Source organism: Harmonia axyridis, chromosome 6 (genome assembly GCF_914767665.1).
Source record: "Harmonia axyridis chromosome 6, icHarAxyr1.1, whole genome shotgun sequence".
In the NCBI taxonomy this organism is placed as follows: domain Eukaryota; kingdom Metazoa; phylum Arthropoda; class Insecta; order Coleoptera; family Coccinellidae; genus Harmonia; species Harmonia axyridis.
This window is the reverse complement of record NC_059506.1, coordinates 4,186,233-4,213,796: the sequence shown is the minus strand read 5'-3', so window position 1 is coordinate 4,213,796 and position 27,564 is coordinate 4,186,233. Positions and strand designations below refer to the sequence as shown.

General features: G+C 34.7%; 1 protein-coding gene across 1 annotated transcript in view; it reads left to right on the top strand.

Moving 5' to 3' along the window:
- Positions 1 to 12,646, top strand: part of LOC123683204 (major royal jelly protein 1) — a 125,847-nt gene extending 113,201 nt beyond the window's left edge. Inside the window, exons 3-7 of the mRNA XM_045622108.1 lie at positions 2,742 to 2,991; positions 6,494 to 6,716; positions 8,412 to 8,598; positions 10,100 to 10,294; positions 12,027 to 12,646. Coding sequence (XP_045478064.1) covers positions 2,742 to 2,991; positions 6,494 to 6,716; positions 8,412 to 8,598; positions 10,100 to 10,294; positions 12,027 to 12,243 — 1,072 coding nt within the window. The 3' untranslated portion in view covers positions 12,244 to 12,646. The remainder of the gene's footprint in view (positions 1 to 2,741; positions 2,992 to 6,493; positions 6,717 to 8,411; positions 8,599 to 10,099; positions 10,295 to 12,026) is intronic.
- The last annotated feature ends 14,918 nt before the right edge of the window (positions 12,647 to 27,564 follow it).

The window sequence follows — 27,564 nt, the reverse complement described above, 5'->3', positions numbered from 1 at the left end:
AGAGATCAATGGTCGTCAGAGTGGGCGACTCATATTCGAGCAAATTTAGTATCGATATTGGTGTCCCTCAAGGATCGGTATTAGAGCCTCTTCTGTTCATATTGTTCGTTAATGATTTACCTGAACATCTTAATTTTTATGAATTTTCAAAATTGATTTTATTTGCCGATGATACATCTATCGCCATTGCATCTACAAATAATAATGAACTCCTTTCTTGCTGCAGCATACTGATAAGGAGCTTCATGGACTGGTGTAGTGCTAATGCGCTCATTGGCAATGTGGAAAAAACTAAGATTATTTCTTTCGGAATCAGAGACACTGTTTCATTGACCCTCCAGTTGGGAGACGTGAAAATTTCTTCTTCGGAAAAAGTTAAGTTTTTGGATGTCCATCTGGACAGTACTTTGAGATGGTGTGAACACATTGATGTATTGAGTGAAAAGTTGAATGCATCCTATTATGCTATAAATAAATTAAAAGTTTGTTTACCATCCAAGTCAATTTTAGATGTGTACTACAGTTTGGTATACAGTCATTTGCAATTCAACATCTTATTATGGGGTGCTTCAGTTGACGTAAATAGGATATTTTTAGCACAAAAAAGGATAATGTGTTTGATCTTCAATATCAGCCAACTTTCCTCCTGTAGACCGCTCTTCATCAAACATAACATTTTGACGGTCCCTTGTATTTATATTTACAAATGTGTGTTGTTTATAAAACGTAATACTGGAAATTTTATTGGACGGTCGAACTATCATAATTATTGTACGAGAAACTTTTAAACATTATGTTTACAATTTACCAGATGAAATAAAAGATTGAATGAATTGAAATTCAAAAAAACCATAAAACGCATATTGATTGAAAAATCTTATTATAATATAGCGGAATACTTTGCAGATGGCCATTTTGCATAAACTTTTTTGGCTCTTTTTACTACTAGTTTATCACATTTATTTTGAAGAGTTGTTTTCATTTTTCTTTTTACTAGGAACTTATCTCATCTTGACCTGTCCTATACATTCTTTTTGTAATGTCGAAAGGATTAATGAAGAATTGTTATTGTTAGTATTATTATTGTTAATTTACTTCTTTCTTTGTGCAAAACAGCTTCAATTAAACATTCATCACTTCGGTACTTGAAATCCTAGAAGGCTGAAATTTCGGGTGTGAATTACCAGTATCCCATGCATCATTTACGTCTGATAAAATACGTACCTAATCATGAAGGGTTGTTTAAAATCACAGGCTTCAAATAGACATAATAAAATGATGAAAAGTGACCTTCATATCATAGGATGTATTGAGATAAAATGAAATTTCCTTTCAGACGATAAATGTTCCTATAACATCCAAGTTCTATGACATTTCATGTATTTACTAAAACGTATTGTCATTTGGATGAAAACTTGCTTTTAATCAGGAAACCCTACAATTTAGGTATAGGAACTAGAGAGGAGCGATACCGTGATTTCTAGATCACGTTGTTACTTTATGATATCAGTGAAATTAAAGCGTGACGTGATCACTGTTTAGGTTGCTTGTTATTAATATTTGTATGAATCAACCAAAACTTAGTACGTTCATCTTTGCAACTCGAATTGGTCACTCTTATCATTCAAAGCAAAATTAATGAAAAATTATTATGAAAACATCCATTTTTCTTACATTTTCAACTCTTTTCCTTATTTCAGATTTAGTTAGGAACGTAACAGAAGGATATCGATTTTTCAAATTTTCCCTCAAATTTGAAGAGGTGGTTTTGAAAGATAATTTCAACTTGCATAAATTACAAGTAGCATAATTTACATCAACTTTTGTGACGAAAGCCCAAAGATTGCTGGTCTTTCGCCTATTTATTATATCTCTGACGTGTTTTCGTTTATTTTTTATAATACATAGTACCATTTATTGCTTCGGTCGGCAACTTCAATATAGAAAGAATTTCTTTGGGGTTGTTTATCAAAGATAAGCATAAAATTAGAATTTCATTGCCACCACCAATTATGCATTAATTCAGTAGTTATTATTTGTTTGTAGTAAGTATTTATTGTTTAACTAGTCTTACAAAAATACTTCCTAAAGCAGGCGAAGTTGCCTACGATGCTGGGATTGTCATAAAAATATGCAATTATGTTAGTCGAAAAAGGTTCCGAAGCAATAAAAACATCAGGCTGCCTTCATAATTTACGATTGCAACGGACGATGATATGCCCTGAAAAGATCTGTGAAATGTTCAAACTGTGATCCCGTCACGCTCTGTATTCGTTTTTCGGAACCGTGACTACCTGTGACATTCTGATAACAGTGATTAAATCACAGTTCGTGAAATATCGCTCTTCTCTAATAGAAACATGTTACATCGTCTGAAAGGAAATTTCATTTTGTTTCAATAATATAAATATATGAATAATCCTGTCGCAATTGTAAACCGAAAAAAGTAATAATACACAGCATGCTCTATTAGAAATATCGAAGATGTTAGTACTCTTCAATATAAGCGACCAGACCATAATGCTGAAAATATTTTAGATCGATAGAGCAGTGGTTCCTACCCAATAAACCAAATTATCAATAAAATAGTACCTTCCGTTCTCCGTAAAAATCCACATCGATCGCACAGCGGTCAGCTCTGTATATTGTTTCTCCATTTTCTTTCATTTTTTGTGAAAAAAAAATTTTTCATTATTTCCATTCGTTCATTTCAAGCTGATATATCCAATATTTTTTTGTAGACCTGAAAATACTGTATTCACTGGCTTGGAGATAACTCGTGATCGATACTTCTTGTCGATGCCACGTTTACGATCAGGAGTTCCTGCAACCCTTGCCACCATACCACGGAATAGCCCTCCTGGTTCTAGTCCGGCACTGGAAGCATATCCTAATTGGTCTTTCCATTCAGCTGGTTCTGGTAATGTCAGTAGTTGTTCAGAGCTGGTTTCAGTTTACAGGATAAGACAAGATTCCTGCAATAGACTTTGGGTGAGTGCTTTCTCTGTCATCTAACATGTAACCCTGAAATCTTTAGAAGGTATTATGGAAATTCTCTAAAAAGCTTCTAGCGATAGTCCGCCAGGTTCTTCTTGTAAAGCTAAATATGGTATCTCGAGTTACGTACATAAATATACAGGGTGTATATGAATAACACCGAAAAAATGTAAGGGGTGATTTTTTGATGAAAATTAAGGTGGGTATTTTTCAAAAAACCTCACCTCCAAAAAAAAATTGGTTTTTCTTTTTTATTTTACATGTTCATTGAGCATAAGACTCGACACTTGAAAATTTTCCTTTTAAGAAAACATCGCTGAAAAGCCCAATTCATCTACTAACATTTTTATATCTACAAGTTTTTTCGAAAACTTGGGCATTCACGAGAAAAACATAAATGTATTGCAAGCTCACGTTAAATAGCATTTTATTGAACAAGAGCCAATCAAATAATGATTTTACCAGGCTAAGACTTCAATAACTGAAACAATAGTGAACAAACAATGAACAAAAACCTGCTGAATATCAAAACTTCAATTCACCTAGTCAAATTTCTCAAGTTCTTAAAGGTGCAAAAGTCTTGTTTTATTAACTGACTTTGCGCCCCTATAATTTGGCGCCCCGGCAAAATGTTCGATATGCCGCTCTTGGCGGCTGCCCTACACAAGCTTACTTCATATCATACTATTCATTATACAGGGGGTTTTTAAATGAAAATGAAAAACTAATTTTCGAAAAAACTTTTTTTATTTTATTTCTTAGATTTCATCAAGATTTCCTTTCTCAACAACTCCTTCCTAAAATAGTTAGTGCTAAGAGTTTTCAAGAAATTAAATGAAAAACTGAAAATAAGAGAAAATTTCCATAGTCAATATTATGTGAATTATTTTTGCTCTAAATATCCTATGAGAGAACTCAATTCACTTTTTCGAAGTATAATGATGTAGGAATAACGGGGGAAATATCAACACAGTGTTTCAAATATTTTGCAAAAATTGTGAACAAACTTTGATAAATTTCGATTTTCAAATTTGAACCCTATTTTTGGAACTTTGGAAATATTTCAGCTGAATAGAGAATTACGAACAATATCATATGCCGAATTTTCAGCTTCAAAATAGGTCGCGTTTTCGAAAAACTTCCATTAGGCAATCGAACTTGAAAAAAATTTTGTATAATAATAAACTGAGATATCCATGATCAATCTACGTATACCCTTAAAATCCAAGTAATGGTTCAAAGCACTAACTAAAACAAAAGGTTAAGATCCTCTATTCATAATCTCCGTATTGATCCTAACACCAAAAGTACGCTAAAAAATTGTTATCTTCTTCAATATTATATGAAATAGAAAGGAATAATTTGAGATATTCTCGATTATTATTATCGGACAGACAGCTCAATTAAATCATATTGGGGTCACTAGATATGAATCGATGCTTTATGCAATCCTAGTTGAATTCGCGAAAGGGGCAAGGTTATAAAAATTGCATCGTTTGAGAAATAATGAAGACATAACTAGAGAGGTCAATGTCAATACTCTCTTCCTAGAGTCAATAATTACCGATTTATCGGATCGAGTAGTTCAGGAAAATTTTTTTTACATTTAGCATATTTGTAGAATGATATAACATATTTATAGGTAAATGCACATCATTTTTGGTTTTCTCTTTTTTGTATGATGAACATATCTATAGGCTGATTAATTGGTAAATGATAGATATAGTAGAGGACACCGGGGAGAGTCAGAATAACCAATATTTGAAGGGTCTATCTCTCTCTTAGAATCAAGGGCGTTTACCTCCCAAGATTTTCAAAATATACAATTTTAGAAATCTCGCAAGAACGAAGAATAAAATTTTTTACATAAAATGAACCAATAATAATCATTTTACTTTCCTTTGAATCGACACCTCAGTGAAAAATCGGACCCCTTTACTGTTTGAGTTGAGTTTATTATCGCTTTCAAGATGAGTACTTCTATTGCACTACCAGCACGTCTATGTCCGAGTTTTATTATTTTCTTTTATTTATCCGCTTTCTCGGCATCGCCCCTTATTTGCCATCTGGGATTTTTGCATTCATCATCGGTATACATTTAGCAGTTGTTTTCGGTTTTTCGTATCTTCTCGTCACAAAATTTCAATATGTAGTTATCAAAGAATTGAAATGAGTAATTAGCATCGAAAAATTGTCTGGACGGTGTTGTACAATTTATTGTGTTTCATTCAAATTGCAATTTATTTGTGAATACATCAGTTTTGAATTGACTATATCTAGTGTAGCTAACTTGGAGGTACAAATGAAAATGGCAGATTTCTCGGATCATTTCAAGAAAAAAATTCCTATAACATGGGTCCGCAAACGCTTTGGTTTTGAGATACAGGTGTTGAAGTTCAAGTTTTTCTCTCAAAGCACCTTCCCTTCACAAGATATATAACTTGAATTGGCATAGATATGCCATATTTAAGGTTTTATCATGTGATATACTATTTTCAAATGCAAATCTAAAGGGTGAATTTTTTCTGGGAGGGTGCCTGCTTCTTTCCTTCAGAATAATTTTTTTTTAAACCACTGGTAGTTTAGAAAACTTAAAAAAAAACTCTGGTTCAGTTCTACACTTTTTGGTTTGTTGTTGTTTTGTCGTATCTGCAATCGATTTCGAGAAAAAATTCAAACAGCTCTCTATAGTAATTTTCAGGAAAAAAAATTATCTGTGATTCAACTCAAAAAAAACACCTGATATATTAAAAAAATCTCGAATTTGATAAAATAAGGAGCAAAGTATTTCTCGAATTTTCGCATAAGATTTCAATACTGAATAAATCTAGTCGTAATAGGAAAAGTTCAGAAGTAAATGTTTAGCGCGGAAATCGCCCAACTAGTTTTTAGGTGGATATTTTAAATAATAAAAATTGTCATAACTGGATTCACAAATGTGCATTCATACAAAAACATAATAAATTATCAACCATTAGAATTCTTTACTTAATTCTACAAAGTATTAGGGAACTTGTTAGATGGAATATAGTTAGTATAAACCTTAGAACATTAATAAGGGAAACAGAAATCGCCTTGTAACTGATGCATTAACATTAGTCACTCCTTGTCTGACGGGACACTAAAGCAGTAGCGTAACATAATTTGATTAATTCCGAAATTATCAATTCATGCTCAAAAATAGTTTACAATTTGATTTATTCATGAAAATTCTTTCGTGTTTCAAAAATATCAATGTTTTTCTCAGTTTAATGATTGAGCTATTGTGAAGTTATGAAAAAAAAAATTCCTGATAAAGCATTCAACAATCGAATAAGGATTCTCCACACCTATGGCTCGCACATAGAATCGGCTAACTCGATTGTGATTGGTGACACTAAACTTCCATCTCTCTTGTATTCGGGATCGATCACAAATGTTTACTTTCCGTTCCTTCAACCTATATTCTAAGGTATAAACTTAGTATTGTATAGTATACTTATTATTATACTTTCAGGTATTGGATTCTGGTATCATGACATCATTAGAAGATTTTCGGCCGGTATGTCCACCAAAAATCATTATCTTCGATCTGCATACTGATCGTATTGTTCGTACCATCGTTTTCCCCAGAGAAGTGCTGCGACCAAACTCCCTTTTAACGAATTTGGTAATTGATGAGAGCCTTCAGGGAACCTGCGACAAGGCATTCGTCTACATCAGTGATACTGCTGCTCCAGGTGAATATATTTTGATGAATCGGTGTTCCCAAATTCGTTGTCTAGTGAATTGATCTCAAAATCTCTTTGATAATAGCACATTTTCGGGCTCGATTTTTCAGTTAATGAATTTTGTAAAATCCGTATAACCTCATAAATTCAAACTATACGAGAAAATTGAAAAAAAAGCGTGAAATGAAAATCTCTCATAACTTCTTCATAACTGATGCCTACAATCATGAAACAAAAACTTTCTAAAGGAACTTTTTTCAGTATGATCCGTTGGTGTTATAGTTTGTTTTTTATTGTAATTAGTCTCTAGGTTGAAAATTTTTGATTTTCAAAATAAAAACCATAAAAGATTCTAGAACAACTAGAACTTTTTTTTCCTTTCAGAAATATATAACATGAAATATAAATTTCTTATCAAATTAAAAAAATCATCAAAAGTTTCAGTTTTACATGGCACATCAACCAAGTGCATATCTATGAGAATCTGTGAACTTCAGATAATTGAAATGTAGGCTTGGTTAATCGATCGTCTAGAGGTATGATTCGATTACCTGGCGTTTCGTCTTTTTCTCCGTGACTTTGTTCGGGTTGGTAACTCTTTTAAATATTTACATATTAAAATTCATGTCGAAGTTCACACTGAAAAGGAGATTATCCTAAAGAGCACACTTTGTTACTAGACTTATTTCACCTCTGGCGTCATCTCGGATAATAGTTATTAAGATATTGTTGTGTAAATGTATGAATGTACAGAGAAGTAATGTATCGAATTTTATTCATGAAAATATTTGAGGGCTCTATTGACATACAAGCTTGCTTAGGTCATAGAGTTTCTCATAGTTTTGAACATGTTATTTTGGGATGAATAAATTTATTATTTATTATTATATTATATTTACATATATTTACAAAGACACAATTACAGTACAAACAAAGTGTACGGTACTGAATTCCGTCTTTAACTCGAGTGTTAATTACTCGAAACGTCTTCGATATGTCACGTCTTCGTCTTACTCTTATTACAAGTTTCGGTCATCTCGTCTCCGTCTCTAACTCGTTCGCGACTCATCTCAATCTAGTCAGCGAACCGTCTTTTCGTCTTACGTCTTAAGTTTCAACCGACTGAACTTACTCTTACTTCGACTTAGACCTAACTTCAACTGTCTCTCGACTCGAACTTACCCTGTCTACTCTGAATATCGACTTCCTTTCATCCGGCTTGACCACACCCTTAGGGAAAGTACCATCCCCTAGTCCAATAAGAGTTTTACCGTACCGCTCCCCACAAAGCTCTTCGCGGATTCTTGGAAATCGAATATTCTCGAAGAACTAGAACCTGATACACAGATGTGACACATCTGGTACAACCGGATTTCAACGTTTTCAAATTGATAAATCTTGTTGTTTAAATGTACTTAAAAAAAATCAAACGGTGTTGAATCCGAAGACCTTTCACACCATTCAAAATGAAACGTGTTGACTGCAATATGATAAAGGCTATATTTCAATGCTGCACTTCAATTTGATTCAATTTTTTCAATATTCAATATTTAAAATTCAATATTTTTGAATCTTTGGATCCTAAGATATCTTGTGAGATCTTGGTTAAAAACTTTTATTAAAAGATCATATGCCGATCACCTTAATTCGATTTCATCCGTATGAGTTGCATTTTCTCTAAACTTCTCTGTTTTTCTGTTCCAGCAATCATTGTTTATAATTCAGCTCAAGATACAGCTTGGCGAATGATGCATCCCACCATGTATCCTGATCCAGATTTTTCCGATTATACCATACAGGGAGAAATGTTCAGTTTGATGGACGGCGTTGTTGGTCTCGCATTTTCACCCAAACAGGCCACCCTCTACTATCAACCCCTAGCAACTGACAGGTAGGATATTCTCATAACATATTTTTCCTACTCGTGTTTCGAAAGTGTTTTTTTTAGAGCTATAGAACTTTAAATTGCAATAAAACAACGATGGATTATTCGATTGACATGAATGTTATTTATCCGCAAGATAATCTTGTGGCATTACATTCTGAATATGATTTTCGGCATATATCCACTACGGCTGGCTCGAATGTAGTCCAATCTGGACGTCCAATTTTCGATGACTTTTTCCAACATTTGTGGCCGTATATCGGTGATAACACGGCGAATGTTGTCTTCCAAATGGTCAAGGGTTTGTGGCTTATCCACATAGACCAATGACTTTACATAGCCCCACAGAAAGTAGTTTAGAGGTGTTAAATCACAAGATCTTGGAGGCCAATTCACAGATCCAAAACGTGAAATTAGGCGGTCACCAAACGTTTCTTTCAATAAATCGATTGTGGCATTAGCTGTGTGACATGTTGCGCCGTCTTGTTGGAACCACAGGTCCTGCACATCATGGTTGTTCAATTCAGGAGTGAAAAAGTTAGTAATCATGGCTCTATACCGATCACCATTGACTGTAACTTCTGGCCATCATCGTTTTTGATGAAGTACGGACCAATTATTCCACCAGCCCATAAAGCGCACCAAACAGTCAGTTTTTCTGGATGTAACGGTGTTTCGACATACACGTGGGGATTAGCTTCACTCCAAATGCGGCAGTTTTGTTTGTTGACGTAGCCATTCAACTAGAAGTGCGCTTCATCCCTAAACAAAATAAAATGGACGTAGTGCGCGATATGTGTTCCGCACAGAACCATTATTTCCGAAATAAAATTGCACTATTTGCAAGCGTTGTTCAGGCGTGAGTCTATTCATGATGAATTGCCAAACTAAACTGAGAATAACTCACTTGACAGCTCTTAAATCGGTCGCCATCTTGAACAGAAATGCCAATTTAAAGTTATATACCTCGAAAACAAACACCCTTTATTACTTCCAACACGCATTGGCGTTTGGAAAGTTGTACTTTTCCAAATGTGCTGAAAAAGCCCTGAAATTCACTTTCCGCACGCATATGCCTGCGGAAAGTGAATAGCAAGGATTTTTTCCGCACGCAAATATTATAGAGTCGCATCAATCATAAAATTTTGGCATGTATCTATGCGCCAAACATGAAATTCAAACGTTTCTCTATGCGGCTGAACGCACAAAAATATAATTTCTTATAACGTCAGCTAGTAGAAAAAATATTATTCCTAACTCATGTGGAAAGTTCCTTTTCCGTACTCGAGTGCAGTCTCCTCCGGAAAAGTATCACTTCACTTTCCACACTTGTTAGGAAAGTAACTATTTCTGTTCGATCAGTGAAAACTCTTCATTCATTATTCATGCAATGATGTTGCCATATCCTGAAATCGAAGGGATATATGGTGATAACTTTGTTACTTGTTTTCAAATTAAAACCTACCAATAACTCAAAATATTTCATGTTTATTTTTCTACCCTCCAGAATATATAGCATCCGAACATCAGCTCTAACCAAAGGACCTCTGGCAGAGAACGAAGCGTTACCAATCGAATTGGTAGGAAAAAAGGCATCTCAAGGACTTGGTATGACCGTTGATGAACGTGATGACACTTTATATTTTAGTCCACTAACAGAAACATCTGTTGCCACTTGGAATCCTGTTAGCAACAAGCAAACGTGAGTTGATTATAGTGACGTTTGAAATTTTTTCAATTTACTTCTCAAGGGTTTGGAAACAGAGAGAATAGTTGATATAGGAACATTTCCTGATTTCAAAATTTCATCATATAAATGGTTTTTCAACAGGAACTTTTATTATGGTCACATCTATCTAACAGGCCAATTGAAAAATCCCCGGTCTACCATAGTAAAACAAATTTTTTTTGGCAATATTCGATTTTATTATTCAACATAGTTGCCTTCGAGGCGGTTATAGCGATCTTCCAACTTTTCGATACTATTTTTGTGGTACGATTGGTCTTTCGATTCAAAATGAGCCTCAGTTTCGGTGATTACTTCTTCATTGGCGCTGAAATTCTTTCCAGCGAGCATTCTTTTGGGGTCTAAGAACAGGAAAAAGTCACTTGGGGCTAGATCTGGCGAATACGGTGGATGCAGAAGCAATTCGAAGCCCAATTCATGCAATTTTGCCATTGTTTTCATTGATTCGTGACACGGCGCATTGTCTTGATGAAACAGCACCTTTTTTTTCATCAAATGGGGCCGTTTTTTAACGATTTCATCCTTTAAACGATTCAATAACGCTCTATAATAATCGCTTTTGATGACCTGGTTCCTTTGGAGATAATCAATGAATATTATAACTTTGCCAGTTGACTGTTGTCTTTTTCCTCGCTTTGGATTCGGTAAAACGTGTGCAGTCCATTCAACTGACTGTCGATTGGACTCCGGAGTGCAATGATGGAGCCATGTTTCATCCATTGTTACATATCGGTTTATTGCACTTAAACAGCTTCAAACACTGCTCAGAATCATTAACACGTTGTTTCCTTTGATCGATCGTGAGCTCGCGCGGCACCCATTTTGCACACAGCTTTTTCATATACAAAAATTCGTGAATGATATGATGTACCCGTTCGGATGATATCTTCGCAATTTTTTCGTCGGTGACAGCTTCTTTTGGGCGTCCACTGCGTTCGCCGTCTGCGGTGCTCATTTCACCATGTTTAAATTTACCATATCAATCAATGATACATGATTTTCCTGGTGCAGACCACAGAAACTCTTCTTCAAGCCAAGATTTAGCTTCAACTGTTTTTTTTTTCATTTCAGAAAGCAATATTTTATCAGCACACGAAATTATTTTTCTCCATCTTTTTTTAAATAACAAAAGTAGCTACACTCACAACGCAATATCTCACAAACTCATTGTCGGACTGCTGTCAAATTTTGACACGTATCGTTTGAAGGTTGGTACTAACTGAAAATCATATGGATTTAATACTAGCAACTAGCACCGCCATTTGTGTATCAGACCGGGGACTTTTAAATTGGCCTTAATATAGTAGAAGCTTGAGAAATTGTTACAATGAATTGAATTTCTGTCAAATATCGCGTTGAAATCATGAAAATTATTTTTGAAAATGGTGGATAAGTAAAAATTACAAAGTTTCAAGATTCAGATTATCGACTGTGGCTTTGCGAAAGTTGTGCTGTAAGCCAGCTCGCCTCTTTTTATTTTAATAAATTGTGACATCTTCATATTTCGAAGGGGTTTTGCACCCCCTGTGGGGATGAAAGTAGGGAAGTAATGTTGTTGACGGACGGATGCACATAATTGCATTTGTTATCAGTAAGCTAACTCTATCGTTTGTTGTTATTTTACTCGAAATTAGATTTGGATTTTCAAGAATAATAGAAAAATCATTGATTTTCTGTTTCATTGCAGATTGGCCGCTTACAATCCCGATCTCCTTCAGTTTCTGGCTGAAATCAGATGGAATAACAGAGATAGTAATATCTATATGTTGTCTACACGTTTCCAAAAATTCTTCAGGAGGTCTGTTTCTGCCGGTGAAGTCAATCTAAGGATAATACGTTTACGCCCTAGGACTTCCTTGGCTCCCATTGCAAATAACAACCACATTTATCAGCCATTCTTCTAAGTCTGAATTTTTGCAGACTTTTGTAAATAGTTAAAGACCTTAAAATATTTAGTATCCAAAATTATGGATACAAATTCCGTTGTTTTAAAGAGTTACCAAAAATTGATGACTACGTACAATGCTTCCTGTGTTGATATCAAGATTGTTTATAGTTATTGTTGCTGTTTGTAATTATTGTTTTACGGATATATCAACTCAGAAATTCATTGTGTTCAAAGAATAATAGGCTTTATTCCAATTTTGTATTTTTTGTTTGTCATATCTTGTTATTATTTCGGATTTTTTATTGTGATAATATTCCTCTGTCGAAAGATTCAATATGTCCAGATAAGAATAAAATGATTTTGTCTGCAAAAATATTGAAGAAAAATATTTGGTTCATTAAAACTATTGCAATCTGAAATTTTGTTTTGATCTTATTCGTATAAAATATAAAATCATCATCAAGAAGTGCCCGAATGAATGAGACAATAATTTCTCAACTTGAATTCCAGGGTTTTCGTTACAAATTTCCATTCAAATATAAAACCCATATGGATATTATAAGATGAGTGAATTTTATTGAAATTCATGCACTACATGCACTACATTTAATGAATTGTAATCAATCATTCGTATTTGCAAATTTTATTGGATTATGGATTCCTCAATAATCCCAACGAACAATTAATAACAATTCATGAAATGTCAAATGTGTTTCGGAAGATACAGTCCACTGTCTACACCACACAGTTAGAAATTGCAATTTTTTCTCCTTTGAAGTTCTTCCTCGATAACCCTTAAAGTATTCATTTCAGGTTTAAGGTGAAGAGTTTAATGAAATAATTAAAAATATAGGTTCTAATTTGAAAATCTTGATTTTTCATGAATTGAATTTGTCGTTCATTATCTTCTGATAAACACCCTGTTAATTTTTGGACCAAAACGCAAACATTCTTATAATATATAATACATATTGGTAGAATTGAAAAGGAAACAAATTTTTTCAAAGAAAAAACTTTTTCTGCAGAAATTTTTAAGAAAATGTGAGTCCTCATACCACCTTTTTTTGTTCATAAAAATCCCATTAATTTGTGAACCGTTGAGTTTTTCCAAATATATAGCATAGGTATTGCTGAAAATGTCATAAAAAAAACTATCTAATGATTAAATGCTATACTGGGTGTGCCATTCAAAATAAGGAAGAAGTAGTCTGTTTTCGGTATAACCGGGAGTTGTAGAGATCTGAAATATTCAGGGAGAGTGATAATTGCCTGAAACCCCATTTTCAGCACAAAATTATGATAAGATTTCCATGAATATCTGATAGGACATTGCGGCGAATCACCCTGTATATATTTATGGAATATTTGTCCATTTAACCTCAAATATATCAATGAAATTGTCGAGTTAGATAACTAATGAATAAAGGGAATGAAAAGGCCCAGAACCTTAGTCTAGTCTATCAAATGTACCTACAAGAAAGAGTTTCTGGAGAAGGAAAAAACTGAAAGAGAAACACTCTGGCGGAATCTTACTGGGTCCGATCAATTCAAAAAGTTTCTTAGAAACTTCAATACTCCAAGATCCAAGAAATATCTGGATCTTAGTAAGAATATGCTACACCTCCTCACTGGATTCCTCACAGGGCATTACCGCCTCAGGAAACACCTCATGAGAGTGGGTCTAACAGAAAATGACGGGTGCAGATTCTGTGAGAAGAAGGGAAAAACACAGATCACCTGTTAACGGAATGCCTCACCATAACTTTCCAACGCAAAATCTGCTTTGGAAAGAAGCTTGTAGAAGTAAGGAAGTAACCTCCTTGAAGCCATCCCAGATAATGGAGTTCAGTAGAACTCTGGAACTGGAAGGCGAGCTGTAAATCACGTTATGGAGAGAATAGCTCTGATGGGGACTCAATAAACCATTAGATCTCAGTGCAACGGACCCTCTTGAATTAATTCTAATCTAGTCCAAAGAACTCGATACCACAATATATTTGGAACTCAGGTGTTTCAAAAATATATAAAATATATAAATATAATTCATTAATTTCTGAGTTATTTGAAGTCGGAAAAGTCCTTTAGGTATCGTTCCGGAAATACTTCGTTTTCAAAATACAGGATGTTACATGTTTTCCAAATGAATAATAATATTTTCGAAACGGCTTGAGAAGACTGGGCTCTCAAATCCTAGATGGAGGTGGCAATTTTCAATGATTCTTGTAATTTGAAAAGCTTTTTGATGTAATAAAATTCATTGTTCGATTCTTCTACTTGAATAATTATTTAAAATCCAAAGTTTTCAATTCTTCATTGAAATGTGATGAACCCTAGTGAAAAAACGCAGAGATTTTTTTATTTCAATTAATAAATTATAATAATAATTTACTATTATTTATTTATTTAAATTAACGTGTCTCGACAGCTATGGTCATTGACACAAGATCACATTGAAAGTAGTCAATATTACATCAAAAAAGATTTAAATAATAGAGTACAGTTCATAATCTTTGAGAAATCGTATGGTTGCTTCGATCTGGGTGGGTGAACTTAGTACATCATGCAGGTGCTCTTTGATACCATATCGTCGGCGTGCATCTCCATAGTATGGACATAAAGTTATTAGGTGTTTCACAGTCAGACGTTCGTCGGGGCAGTGTTCACAGTTAGGAGCATCTCCTGAAGATATTAGAAAGCCGTGGGTTAGCTTTGTGTATCCCATTCTAAGTCTTCTCGCCACTATTTTATCCTGTCTCTTCATATCTAACTTTATGGGGTCGTGCACCATTGGTTGGATAGCGTGCAGTTTTTGATCGGTTGCATCCCATCGCGCCTGCCAGGCATGAAGAGCTTCCAACTTGATTTTATTTCTCAGATCAGCGTGGAACTGCATATCTATTACAGGGGAGTCAGAGGTTCGCGCTAAATTGGCTGCTGTGTCTGCTTGATCATTTCCAAGTATGCCCACATGGGATGGAGTCCACACAATAGTGATTGAGGCGTTTCTGTCTTCCATAATATTTTGACACTTTTCTTGGATTTTTTGCACCAGTGGGTTCTTGGAGAAAATATTGGTGATGGACTGTATTGAAGACAACGAATCTGTGAGGATTCCAACTTTGCTACCAGATGTTATAGGCGTAAAGAGTGATTTGTAGATTGCATACAGCTCTCCTGTATGTATACTGCAGATGGGTGGTATCTTAAATGTTTTTGGAGCTTCTAGGTTATCTAAAACTGAACAGGCTACACTATTATCATCTTTAGAGGCATCGGTATATATTTACTGATCGAAAGCTTCATTATTGACCAATTCAAGAATTATTGTAGATATGCATTTAATTGGGGAAAGGCATTAGCGTACTTTTGTTTTTGTCTTAGAAATTATAAAAGTCAATACCACTGTAGTTGCTAAAGACGAGATATTCAACGTGAAATAATCAGTTATAATATAACAAGAGCATAGACAATATTCGACTATACACCGAGTCACCAGACGTAGTTCGCGAAACATCACAGAAGCGCATCTCGAGTAGTGTTTCGCGAACTACGTCGAGTGAAGAGGTTCTTATAATCGAAATATATTGTCTATGCTCGAGTTGGTATTCGTTACGGTTATATAACGATTATCATCTTGATGAAGAATTTCTTATTTATTTGGAAAACATTGAACAAGGTTCATATCTTGAAAATGAAGTATTTCCGAATGAAGGCCTGAAGGTCCTTTTCCATCCCAAATAACTCAGAGAAAAATAACCTTAATTTTTTCGCAATAATTAATTAATTAACACCCTGTATAAAATTTTATTAGATGGTAATGGTTTCTAAGTAAATATCTGAAAGACGTGTTGGAGGCTACGATATTTTGAATGTATTTTTTGAATTCTACTTATTTCACAACGTTAACATTAAACAATTTACACTTCAAATAACAATTGTTTCGACTTCGAATAACTTCTTCAGGTGTTCATTGAACTCCTCGATACTAGGTCAATTGTGGAACTAGCAGGATTTAGTTGAGGAATCAAAATATGTAAGTCATCCACATAAATTGTATCACCTTTAAAACGGACCTGTTTTGAAATAATAAATTCATAGTAATAAATCATCAAAACATTATTTATACTGAAGCATGTATTTCATATGAAATTCGATAGTTTTACCAGAGAAAATTTGAGCAGAATATTAAAGAAATATTCAAGTTGAGATTCTGTATGTATAAGTAGAGGGTTTTCCAATGAGAGGTTTAATTTTTAATAGCCCCTTGTCTGGAAAACTGTCACTTTTGAAGCTGTCATCTTTTGGGATTCAACATGTATCAACTACGCCAACTACTAAAATGGAATGATACACGCTTCATCAACACATTGGAATTGTTAAAATTCACTACAAAATGGTGAACATTTGCAGTGCAAATTAGTTCTCTCAAAAATCGGGTCCTAAAATGGGATTTCATTTTTTTTTAGCTCAAAGGATTTCTGAGATTTCTCCACTCCATTAGACAACAAATTTGGGACACTCGATACAATCAAAGACAGGATGTCCCAAATTCGATGATCACTGAGATCATCTCAAGAACTATCTTTTATCAGAATCAGACTCAAAGAGCCCGATCTATTTCTTCGAGATAATGAGATATCTGAAAGCAGATAATAGATGTATTGATACGTTCTCGAGTTACAGGTTACAGGGTGATTTTAAAAATGACCCAAATATATAAATATTCATAATCTCCATTTCTGATTTCGAAGCCACTTGTCCTCATTTATCTGAAGTACCTTTTGACGTTGTCCAATTTTTTAAACAAATTTCATGGATATGAAGTTTCACACTGAAGATTTTGAAATCTTGAAAAGTTTTCAATGTTTCTGCAAATTTACGTATCACTCTACAGTTGTCCTAAAGACACTGCCATTTTTAAAAATTGGCCTATAAAAATGTCAACAAGTCCATTCACCAAATGGCATGCTTTGAATTGTTTTTACTTGTCGAATAGCCTAGTGAGTTTTCTTCATTTTGTAAGGAAATGTTAAAAATGAATTGTTTTCAAAATTCTTTGTATTTCATGTTCCGTACGGGGTCTGGCAGTACCTACACTTTCCACGCATACAATTTCAAAGTGATAAGATTTCTCAGCTTTAATCGATATACAGGGTGTCCCGTAAAGACCAAGTCAAACTGAAGGAGAATGTAGATCAAAGGATAACCCACCTGCTGTGACAAAATTCCCATTATAAAAGTCTTACCGTTTTCGAGATTTTTTTTGTTTTTTGAAAATAATTACTTTTTGCCCCTTTCAATAGTTCTGCCCTCATGGTCGGTACAATTTTACATCTTTCTGGTTAATTTTTTCAGTAAAATATTGCTGAAGAATGATTTTAACGTTTACATTGAAAACATCCTCCGAAAATTTTAAAGGGGGGCTATGAGAAATATTTTCATTGGAAATTTTGGTAGTGGATAATTTTGTTCATGAAGTTTAGCCCATCGTAGTGGAAAAAAAAATGTACCCAGCTACTGCTGCACCTAACACCAATAAAGTGTCTATTTTATAGTGATTTCAAAGAGGTATCACACAAGTCATTTGTTATTCAAAGAAAAAAGATAATGCTGTTTTTATCCAAATGGGTACGTTTCTGACAAAATCAAGTTTGTCAATTCTGTTAAGAAATCTTCGATGTTGCATTACTTAGTGAACAATGGCAATTGTTTACGTGCGAAAATATTACTCGCATAATTATTCACCTCAACGAAATTCAATTTTGCCGGCAAATTTTGGAAAACATCATGCAGATCCAGATTTTTTCAATAAGATCATTTGGAGCGACTAGTCTTCATGTACCAAGGGTACATGAAGACCTAAATCCTCTGGACTTTTAATATTGGGGCTGCCTAAAAGACAAAGTATACGCAACACCCATACGTGATGAAGTCGAATTGAGAGAACTCATCCGCAATTCGTCTTCATCACATATGGGTATTGCGTATACTTTGAGAAATTTCATAGTTTTGGATATCATGAATTTATCGGTAGAATTATTTCGAAATTATTGAAGTTTTTTCAACCTTTACGAATGTCTTCCCAAAATTTTTCTCGAATTATTTATGAAAACTTTTAATCCACAAACTGGATGAAGAATAGAACATAAACAGCCAATAAATTCAAAATATTTGAACTTGAAAACAATGAATCAAAAACAAAATAAATAAAACATTTTCAGTTCAGCAGGAATGATATCCCTCCATTTTCAATACATTTTTGAGCACGTTGATATAGTTGTTCCACAGATTTCGCTATCGTATTCGGTTGAGATTTGATAATATCGTAAACATCAATAATTCTTTGTAGCAGTTGATCCCTACTGTTAGTCTGTACCGCATAGACCTTCCTTTAATAAATAATCCAAGGGTGTCAGATGAAGGGATCGAGGAGGACAAGCCAAATTTCCATTCTGCTAAACCATTTGTTTTCAAAAGTCTCAGTCAACCACAATGTTTCCATTGGAATGCTGCTGTCCCCTAGCCCTACCTAGGTATTTTCAAAAATATTAGGGCAAATCAAATTGTTGTTGTAGATACTGCACCAAACATTTATCCAGAATTTAACTTGGTAATTTTTATGAATCACTGATTTTGGATTACTTATCCTGAGCCTATACGTGAAGATAACGGGAATTGTTGATTCCATTCCTAGTGAATGGCAGACTGCAAAATTTCGCTCATAAGGAAATGTTTACTGATCATCCTGTATGATGGTGATAATCACGATATTTAGTAATATGAATTAATTTTTTGTGGTTACGAAAATCAAAACAAAATCATGGTAATAACCTACAGGGTCTAAAATTTTCCTAGTCCGGATCTGATTTATTCGATTTCAAAAATATTGGAGGAAGGCGATAGTAAAGGGTGACAAAAATTGAAAGTACTAGGTGGATTAGTTGAAGAGTTATTGAAATAATAAAATTTCACTCATAAGGGAATATTTATTGTTCACCCTGTATGATCGTGCCAAGCAGAGATTTAAAATTTTTATTATGAATTGATTCTTTGTGGTTACGAAAACGGAAAAAAATCATTATGTTCACGTACAGGGTGATCCATTATTCACGAAGATAGGAAAAATCTGAAATTTTCCTAGTCCGGATCTGATTTACTCGATTTCAGAAATATTGAAGGAAGTGTGACAAAACTTCAAAATTTGAAATTATTCGGTAGATTAGTTTAAGAGTTATTGAACTGTGAAATTTCACCCATAGTATAAACATCACCCTGTATATCCCATACGAAGGCACTCAGGCGATTGAAACCTCTTGATACGAGTCCTCCATGATGACTTCATTTCATGGTATCCGTTTGTCGCATTCTTCCCGGGACACCCTGTATAATATAAATGTCCGCCCACATATTCGACAACACCGCTAGTGTAGCCCCGAGCTTTTTTATATCGAATATTTTTATTCTCAGCTTTTCTGAATTTTCTGGCCTCTCAGGAGGATCCCTGTCAATTTATTCAGCCAAGTAATCCCATGAAGAAAAGTAGAGTGAAGTTAAATCCGGTGACCCTGCTGGCCAGATTATGGATACGTATAGTGCAAATGAACTGTCTGGGATAAGTTCTGAAATTCGACGAGGGTTATTACCAAATTTCTTCGATATCGTCATTAAAGATCTGTTCAGCTGATATAATCATAACTTGTAACATCTGCAAATAGTTTTCTCCATTCTAATTGCCATCAATTATAAAAGATTATGTTCTCTGATATCTACATAATTCACTGTGTCGACTTGATGGGTAACTAATCCCATTGAATTATACCTTCAAAAATAACAAAAAATCATTGAGCTTTTGCGGTGCGTGAGCATAGAATAACAACACATTACTAGACCGGCACTTGAAATATTCTTCTTTCTATCCAGATATATCTATATTCAATACCAATTAAAGGTGAATTGAATTCCTATATGAAAGTGATCCAGTTTGACTTTCCATTCTGCCTAATTAGCACGTGTAGATCAAATCCGGAGATAAATGATAACTAATACAATTTTACTTTTTAACTGTGATCCGGTTTCAGCAACTAGCATCGGAACCAGCTATTTTTATCGAACCAACCTGTATTTTTTATGAATATACATCTTTGCAGCGAAGTGATGATTTTGTTATTATATCTTTCATTCGAAACAGGTCTGGATCTAGGGAATTTTGGAATGAAAGACGTCGAATGGAGTTCTCACTTGAAGTATTCAATGAAATGTTCATTTTCTTCGGCTGGAAATACTCTTGCATATTTCATTAGGAACAATATAGTTATTTGTGAAATATTCAATAGTTTTGTTGAGATTTGAGAAGAAGGAATATTCAGCTAAGTGAATCGAGTCCAAAAATTAAATTGGCCATCTGATTATTCAATACATATCAACATTTTTGAGCTTGGTACCATTACACGTTCTAGGTTATATTATTATGTGCTGCTTTCAAAATCAATGTACATATTTGGTCATCGAGGCACATTATTAAATGCACAAAAAATTTTGATCTCATTTTGGAATTATGTATGTACATTCAAAAAACCCAAAATTATGAAACCAAAATCGATTGTGGAGCATTGAAATAAACTTTATCTTTCACGTGGCCTCGAAGAAAATAGTCTAAAGGTGTTAGATCATGAGTTCTCGGGGGACAATTGTGATCACCCTTTCGATAAATAATTTGTCCAGGAAACTTTTCTTGCAGAATTGCCATTGTTTTGTTTGTTGAATAACACGTAGCGCCGTCTTGTTCAAAATAAACGTCGTTCACACACATAAATGTCATTTATGGAATGCCTAATTCCCAAGATCAACGCGGAATCGACGAACTTGGGTTTTCGTTAATAAAGGGTGTTCTTTTTAGAGCTATAAAACTTTAAATTGCAATAAAGCAACGATGGATTATTCGATTGACATGAATTTTATTTATCCGCAAGATAATCTTGTGGCATTACATTTTAAATATGATTTCTGGCATATGACCACCACGGCTGGCTCGGATGTAGTCCAATCTGGACGTTCAATTTTCGATGACCTTTTCCAACATTTGTGGCCGTATATCGGCAATAACACGCGAATGTTGTCTTCCAAATGGTCAAGGGTTTGTGGCTTATCAGCATAGACCAATGACTTTACATAGCCCCACAGAAAGTAGTCTAGCGGTGTTAAATCACAAGATCTTGGAGGCCAATTCACAGGTCCAAAACGTGAAATTAGGCGGTCACTAAACGTGTCTTTCAATAAATCGATTGTGGCACGAGTTGTGTGACATGTTGCGCCGTCCTGTTGGAACCACAGCTCCTGGACATCATGGTTGTTCAATTCAGGAATGAAAAAGTTAGTAATCATGGCTCTATACCGATCACCTTTGACTGTAACGTTCTGGCCATCATCGTTTTTGAAGAAGTACGAACCAATGATTCCACCAGCCTATAAAGCGCACCAAACAGTCAGTTTTCCTGGATGGTAATTGTAACGGTGTTTCGACATACACTTGAGGATTAGCTTCACTCCAAATGCGGCAGTTTTGTTTGTTGACGTAGCCAATCAACCAGAAGTGCGCTTCATCGCTAAACAAAATAAAATGGACGTAGTGCGCGATACGTATTCCGCACAGAACCATTATTTTCGAAATGAAATTGCCCTATTTGCAAGCGTTGTTCAGGCGTGAGTCTATTCATGGTAAATTGCCAAACCAAACTGAGAAAAAATCACTTGACAGCTGTTAAATCGGTCGCCATCTTGAACAGAAATGCCAACTTAAAGTTATATACCTTGAAAAAAAATACCTGTTACTACGGGATAGAGTCGCAATATTCAGTTCTTCTTGAATAACGGACATGGTTTTGAATTTTCACATTACTAACTTGTCCCAAAATTTCACCACCAGTCCCTAGTTATTGCCAGAGGAGAAGGTACTTCACTACGACTCAAAAGTGCTTCAGTTTTGCAAAATGTGACTGCAAAATTTTTACCATTTTTGTAAGGAATTTTGACTTCACTGTGTTGTTGAAGCGTGTATCGTTACATTTTAAATGTCAAATGAGACAGATTCAGAAGTGACCAGATAGCGGAATATCCAAAATAAAATCTCCTATGGCAAAACACTTTATTTCCAAACCTATAACAGTCATATTATCTGTTATAGGAGAATTTGGCTCACCTACAAAAAGAAGTGATGAAAGGAAACTGTTACCTACTTTATTTCAGTTCAAGTGTCAAAAAATGGGACGTAATATGGTGTGTACTAATATACACAAATATCTTTAAGATGATATGACATAGCAGCGCATGATGAAAAGACTTATATTATTCGTGAAGAAATATAAAATGATATTAGTGATTCTAAATCACTGTTAGGTACAGTTGTTTTTACATTTTATAGGGTCTACAATATGGAATTTCTGGTTATTTGTTATTACAAAAAATTCACCAATATCCTGTTCTGGATACTAACCTTGGATTTCATAAGATAATCAATATAGAATATAAAATATCATTTTTGCATTAAAAGGTTTTCTTTCTATATTACTTAATAGGTGTTAAGTGAGGGTAACTGCAAATTATTTTTGATTTATTTGAGGTGGTGATGAATATCTCTATCAATCATTACAATTTTCGTAGATAATGATGACTATAATTTCGTTAGTCAGAACTTCTTTCAATTATATTACTCAATTAAACGAAATATTTCTTTTTAATTTATGAATTGTAATGGATCAACTGAGATAGCATCGGTTCATTCTGCATAACCATCCAATAACAGAATATAAGTGAATCCTAATAAGAAATTCTGAAACATTGCTGATGATATCCTCTAATGGTCTTCAATATTCAATCCATTCCTGTCGATGACGAATACTTTCTGAAATAAAATAACAATCATGAAATTCATCAGTAATTATCAATTATCATCAACATAAATCCAATCATATCATAAAATCTCGTCATAGAATATAATATCATCTATATTAGGTTTTTAATTTCAAGTACCTATACCCGGTGAATTTTTTAAGTTAAATCAGTCATAAATCTTTGAAGGGAAACATTTCATGACATTATGTTTCGAATAGAAATTGATGATTTTGAGTTCATTTATGCTACTACCCCTTTCTTCTTTCAGTGCTTTGAGGGGGGAGAGGAGTCAACTATGGAATTTCAAATGGGAACCCTTGTTGTTCAGGGGGGGCCCGGAACCCCTTAAAATTCTGCTGGCCCCTCCTAAAATGTGACATAAGGCTAAAAAATTAGCAGAACTAAAGTTTCGCTTTAATATTCGATACGATCGACCACGAACTACTTCTAGCAATTTTGGACTTTGTCGGGCTTGGTGATGGAGCGGTGCGATTTTTCGAAAATTTTTTATCACAACGAACCCAGTGTGTGAAAATTGGCTCACAAATATCTGCCGCTGTTGAACTAATCCGTGGGGTACCTCAGGGTTCTGTTCCATCGGCGCTTCTTTATGCGATCTATACGTCTCGTCTGCCAAAGGCATTAAATAAATGCTCAGCTCAATATTACGCTGATGATACACAGGTATACCTATCATTTGGTAGTGGTGATGCTGTCGAAAGCTCCAAGGTATTGAGTGAAGAAATAGAGTCACTGAGAATAATGGCTCTTGAGCACTCTCTCTTGCTGAACGCGAATAAGTCTTCTCTTTTGGTTTTGGGACCTAAGTCACAGGTTGTAAGGGTGAAAAACTTGGTGAGTGTTGAAGTAGATGGTGTCAAACTGCCAGTAAAGGAAACAGCTCGCAATCTGGGTGTGACGTTTGATAGCTTCCTCAGATTTGGTTCTCATGTCACAGAGTGCATAAAGAGAGCATATATTAAAATAAAATACATTTATAAGATCCGAAAATTCATTTCACGTAAACTCAAAATTTTACTTTGCGACTCATTGGTTTTGTCTGTGTTCAATCACTGCGATGTTGTTTATGGGAACTGTCTCTCTTACTATGATAAGAAAAGAATTCAAATGATTCAATATGCATGTCTGAGACTGATTTATGGTGTGAGGAAGTTTGAATCAGTTTCTCCACGACTCAGGGAGGCAGGATGGTTGAGTATGGAAGAAAGGAGAAAACTGCATTGTGCATGTTTTTACAGAGACATTGTTTTTTTCCAGCGCCCACCTTACCTTTATAAGAAAATCATCTTCCGAACGCACGTGCATAATCTTAATATTAGGTTCAGGGGGAAAATCACTCCACCATATCATAAAACCTCGATCTTTGAAAGAGGTTTCTCTTTCAATATTGCAAGATTCTTCAATAGTCACCCTGAATCTTTGATGAAACTATCTAGAGCAGCTTTCAGGAAATGTTATAAGGAAATTATTGTCAATGCAAATATAACTTAATTGCGATGAATGCCTCTCTATCCCGGATACAGAAGGAATGTTTTGCTTGTACATGGATAAGAATGTGGTATTAATTTTTTTTTTCTCTTTCTCTTTTTGTTAATTTTTTTTTCTCTTTCTCTTTTTGTGGATTTTTTCAGATTGAAGCACTGTCGATTCAATGGTTGAGTGGATCAGGGAGTCTCCTAGGGGACTCATCTGGACTTCGCCATATTTCTTGCTCAACACGTATATCAATTGTATTTTTGTTTGTTTTTCTTTAATTGATGTAAGTTTAGTTGGAAATAAAGACAATATACATACATATGGCCCCCCAAAAAAATCTGGTCTCGTCTTGGCCACCCCGGTTTCTGAAAGCTGGCGCCACTGCTATTGTTTATAGCAGATCTGCAATCTCCGGCAAAACATATGAAACTTTTGTACGAATAATCATCATTTTTTAATCGAAATATTTTTTCATTAGATGTTTCTTTTTGGAGATTTTCAACTGATTCAACTTGAAAATTTCACAATTACATGTTACCTTGTTGAATAGTTAATGAATGTCAATAAGTCCATCTATTCAAATGATATGACCTGATTTTTTTTTGCCTATCGCATAGCCTAATGAGTAGTTTTTTGTTGAGATATGTTGTGCCTAAAATAAATAGTTTTCAAAATGTTTCGCATTTCATGTTTTGTACGGGAATGACAGCATACTTTCCACGCATACATTTTCGAAGGTATAATATAACTCAAATTTACTCAATACTTACTAATAATATCAATTAAAAATGAGCCAAATTCAAGATATCATCAAAATATTTGGGAACATCCGTTTTGACAAAATGAAATGGAGATCACATGAAAAAACAGGAACGCCGTTTAAATTACTGATTTATATTAAGCAGTTAGAAATTTTGTCAAAACGGATGTTTCCAAATATTTTGATGATATCTTAAATTTGGCTTATCTTTAATTGATATAATTAGTAGGTAAAGGGTGTTTTTTTTTCGAGGTATATAACTTTAAGTTGGCATTACTGTTCGAGATGGAGACCGATTTAACAGCTGTCAAGTGATTTATTCTCAGTTTGGTTTGGCAATTTATCAAATTCAGCCAAACGATCATCAAGTAAGGCGTAGATTCGTCGAATGGGCCCAAAATGAGATTGCTGTTGTTCGCGATTTTCATAAGCGAATTTTGTTTAGCGATGAAGCGCACTTCTGGTTGAATGGCTACGTCAACAAACAAAACTGCCGCATTTGGAGTGAAGCTAATTCTCGATTGTATGTCGAAACACCGTTACATCCAGAAAAACTGACTGTTTGGTGCGCTTTATGGGCTGGTGGAATCATTGGTCCGTACTTCTTCAAAAACGATAATGGCCAGAACGTTACAGTCGATGGTGATCGGTATAGAGCCATGATTACTGACTTTTTCATTCCTGAATTGAACAACCATGATGTCCAGGAGCTGTTGTTCCAACAAGACGGCGCAACATTTCAGACAGCTCGTGCCACAATCGAATTATTGAAAGACACGTTTGGTGACCGCCTAATTTCACGTTTTGGACCTGTGAATTGGCCTCCAAGATCTTGTGATTTAACACCGCTAGACTACTTTCTGTGGAGCTATGTGAAGTCATTGGTCTATGCGGATAAGCCACAAACCCTTGACCATTTGGAAGACAACATTCGCCGTGTTATTGCCGATATACGGTCACAAATGTTGGAAAAAGTAATCGAAAATTGGACGTCCAGATTGGACTACATCCGAGCCAGCCGTGGCGGTCATATGCCAGAAATCATATTGCCACAAGATTATCTTGCGGATAAATAAAATTCATGTCAATCGAATAATCCATCGTTGTTTTATTGCAATTTAAAGTTCTATAGCTCTAAAAAAAACACCCTTTATTTACTAGAGTTGAGTTGGAGATTATCAGTATGTAATGAAAGTTGGGCATTCCCTTTGAAAAAACCGGTGTTATCGTGTTTCACCACTTTCTGTGAAGTCATAAATAATTTAAGCGTATGCGATGAGTACTGTCGATTCCGTCGAAATTTGAATCATTCTCCTAACCCATAATCAACCATCTATCGATTGAGCACTATTGACTGACCCTGTAGTGTATACACAGCTTCGACAAATCACAACAGGATCAAATCAGTTGTCACTGAGACATCCATTGTTTTTATAGCTACTTGATTTTTTCTGGTTTTGGTGACGCGTTCAGATCTGCAAAACCTTCTGATTAGTACCTATTCCTCATATAAATGCGAAATTTCATTTCAATTCGTATTTTAGAATTATGGGAGAACAATATTTTGACCGGTCATATTTGCGCATCAACGAAACTAACCATTGTCTTTGAAATCTTAACCTACGCTGAAAGTTTCAAGTTTTTGGGATCTTCCATTCCAGACTTCAGTATTGTCGGATATGCAGTTGAGACTTTCCTTTTGGTTACGAATTCTTCATCAGCTATTCGAACCGTCTGAAATCAAACCTGGCTAAAATTCAAAAATTACAGACATTGTATCGAAAAACTGGTTCATCATAGCACCATAAAATTCAACTTTTCTGCATTACCTGGAACATCTTTGATGACCGGTTATTTTTCGTGACCACAATGCTCACCAAATACTAACACGTTTCGGATGCATTGCTTTCTCATAATTTATTCGTTTATTTTCTGAGCCTTGAGTGCAGCATTGCTATTGTCCAGGTGAAAATGATTTTGAACCTGAAAAGAACTAGCACCTTTGGGGTTCTTTAATCCAATTAGTGATTGCACCATGTAACACACTATGTTTTCTTATTCACTTCTTATCGATCTGTCATCACATAACCATTGTATCGTTTCAACAGTCTTCATGGTGTACCTACAATTCTAATCATAAGGCGAAACATCTTCTCTTCATAACAGCTAAGCTAATGATGAGGAAGCCATTTT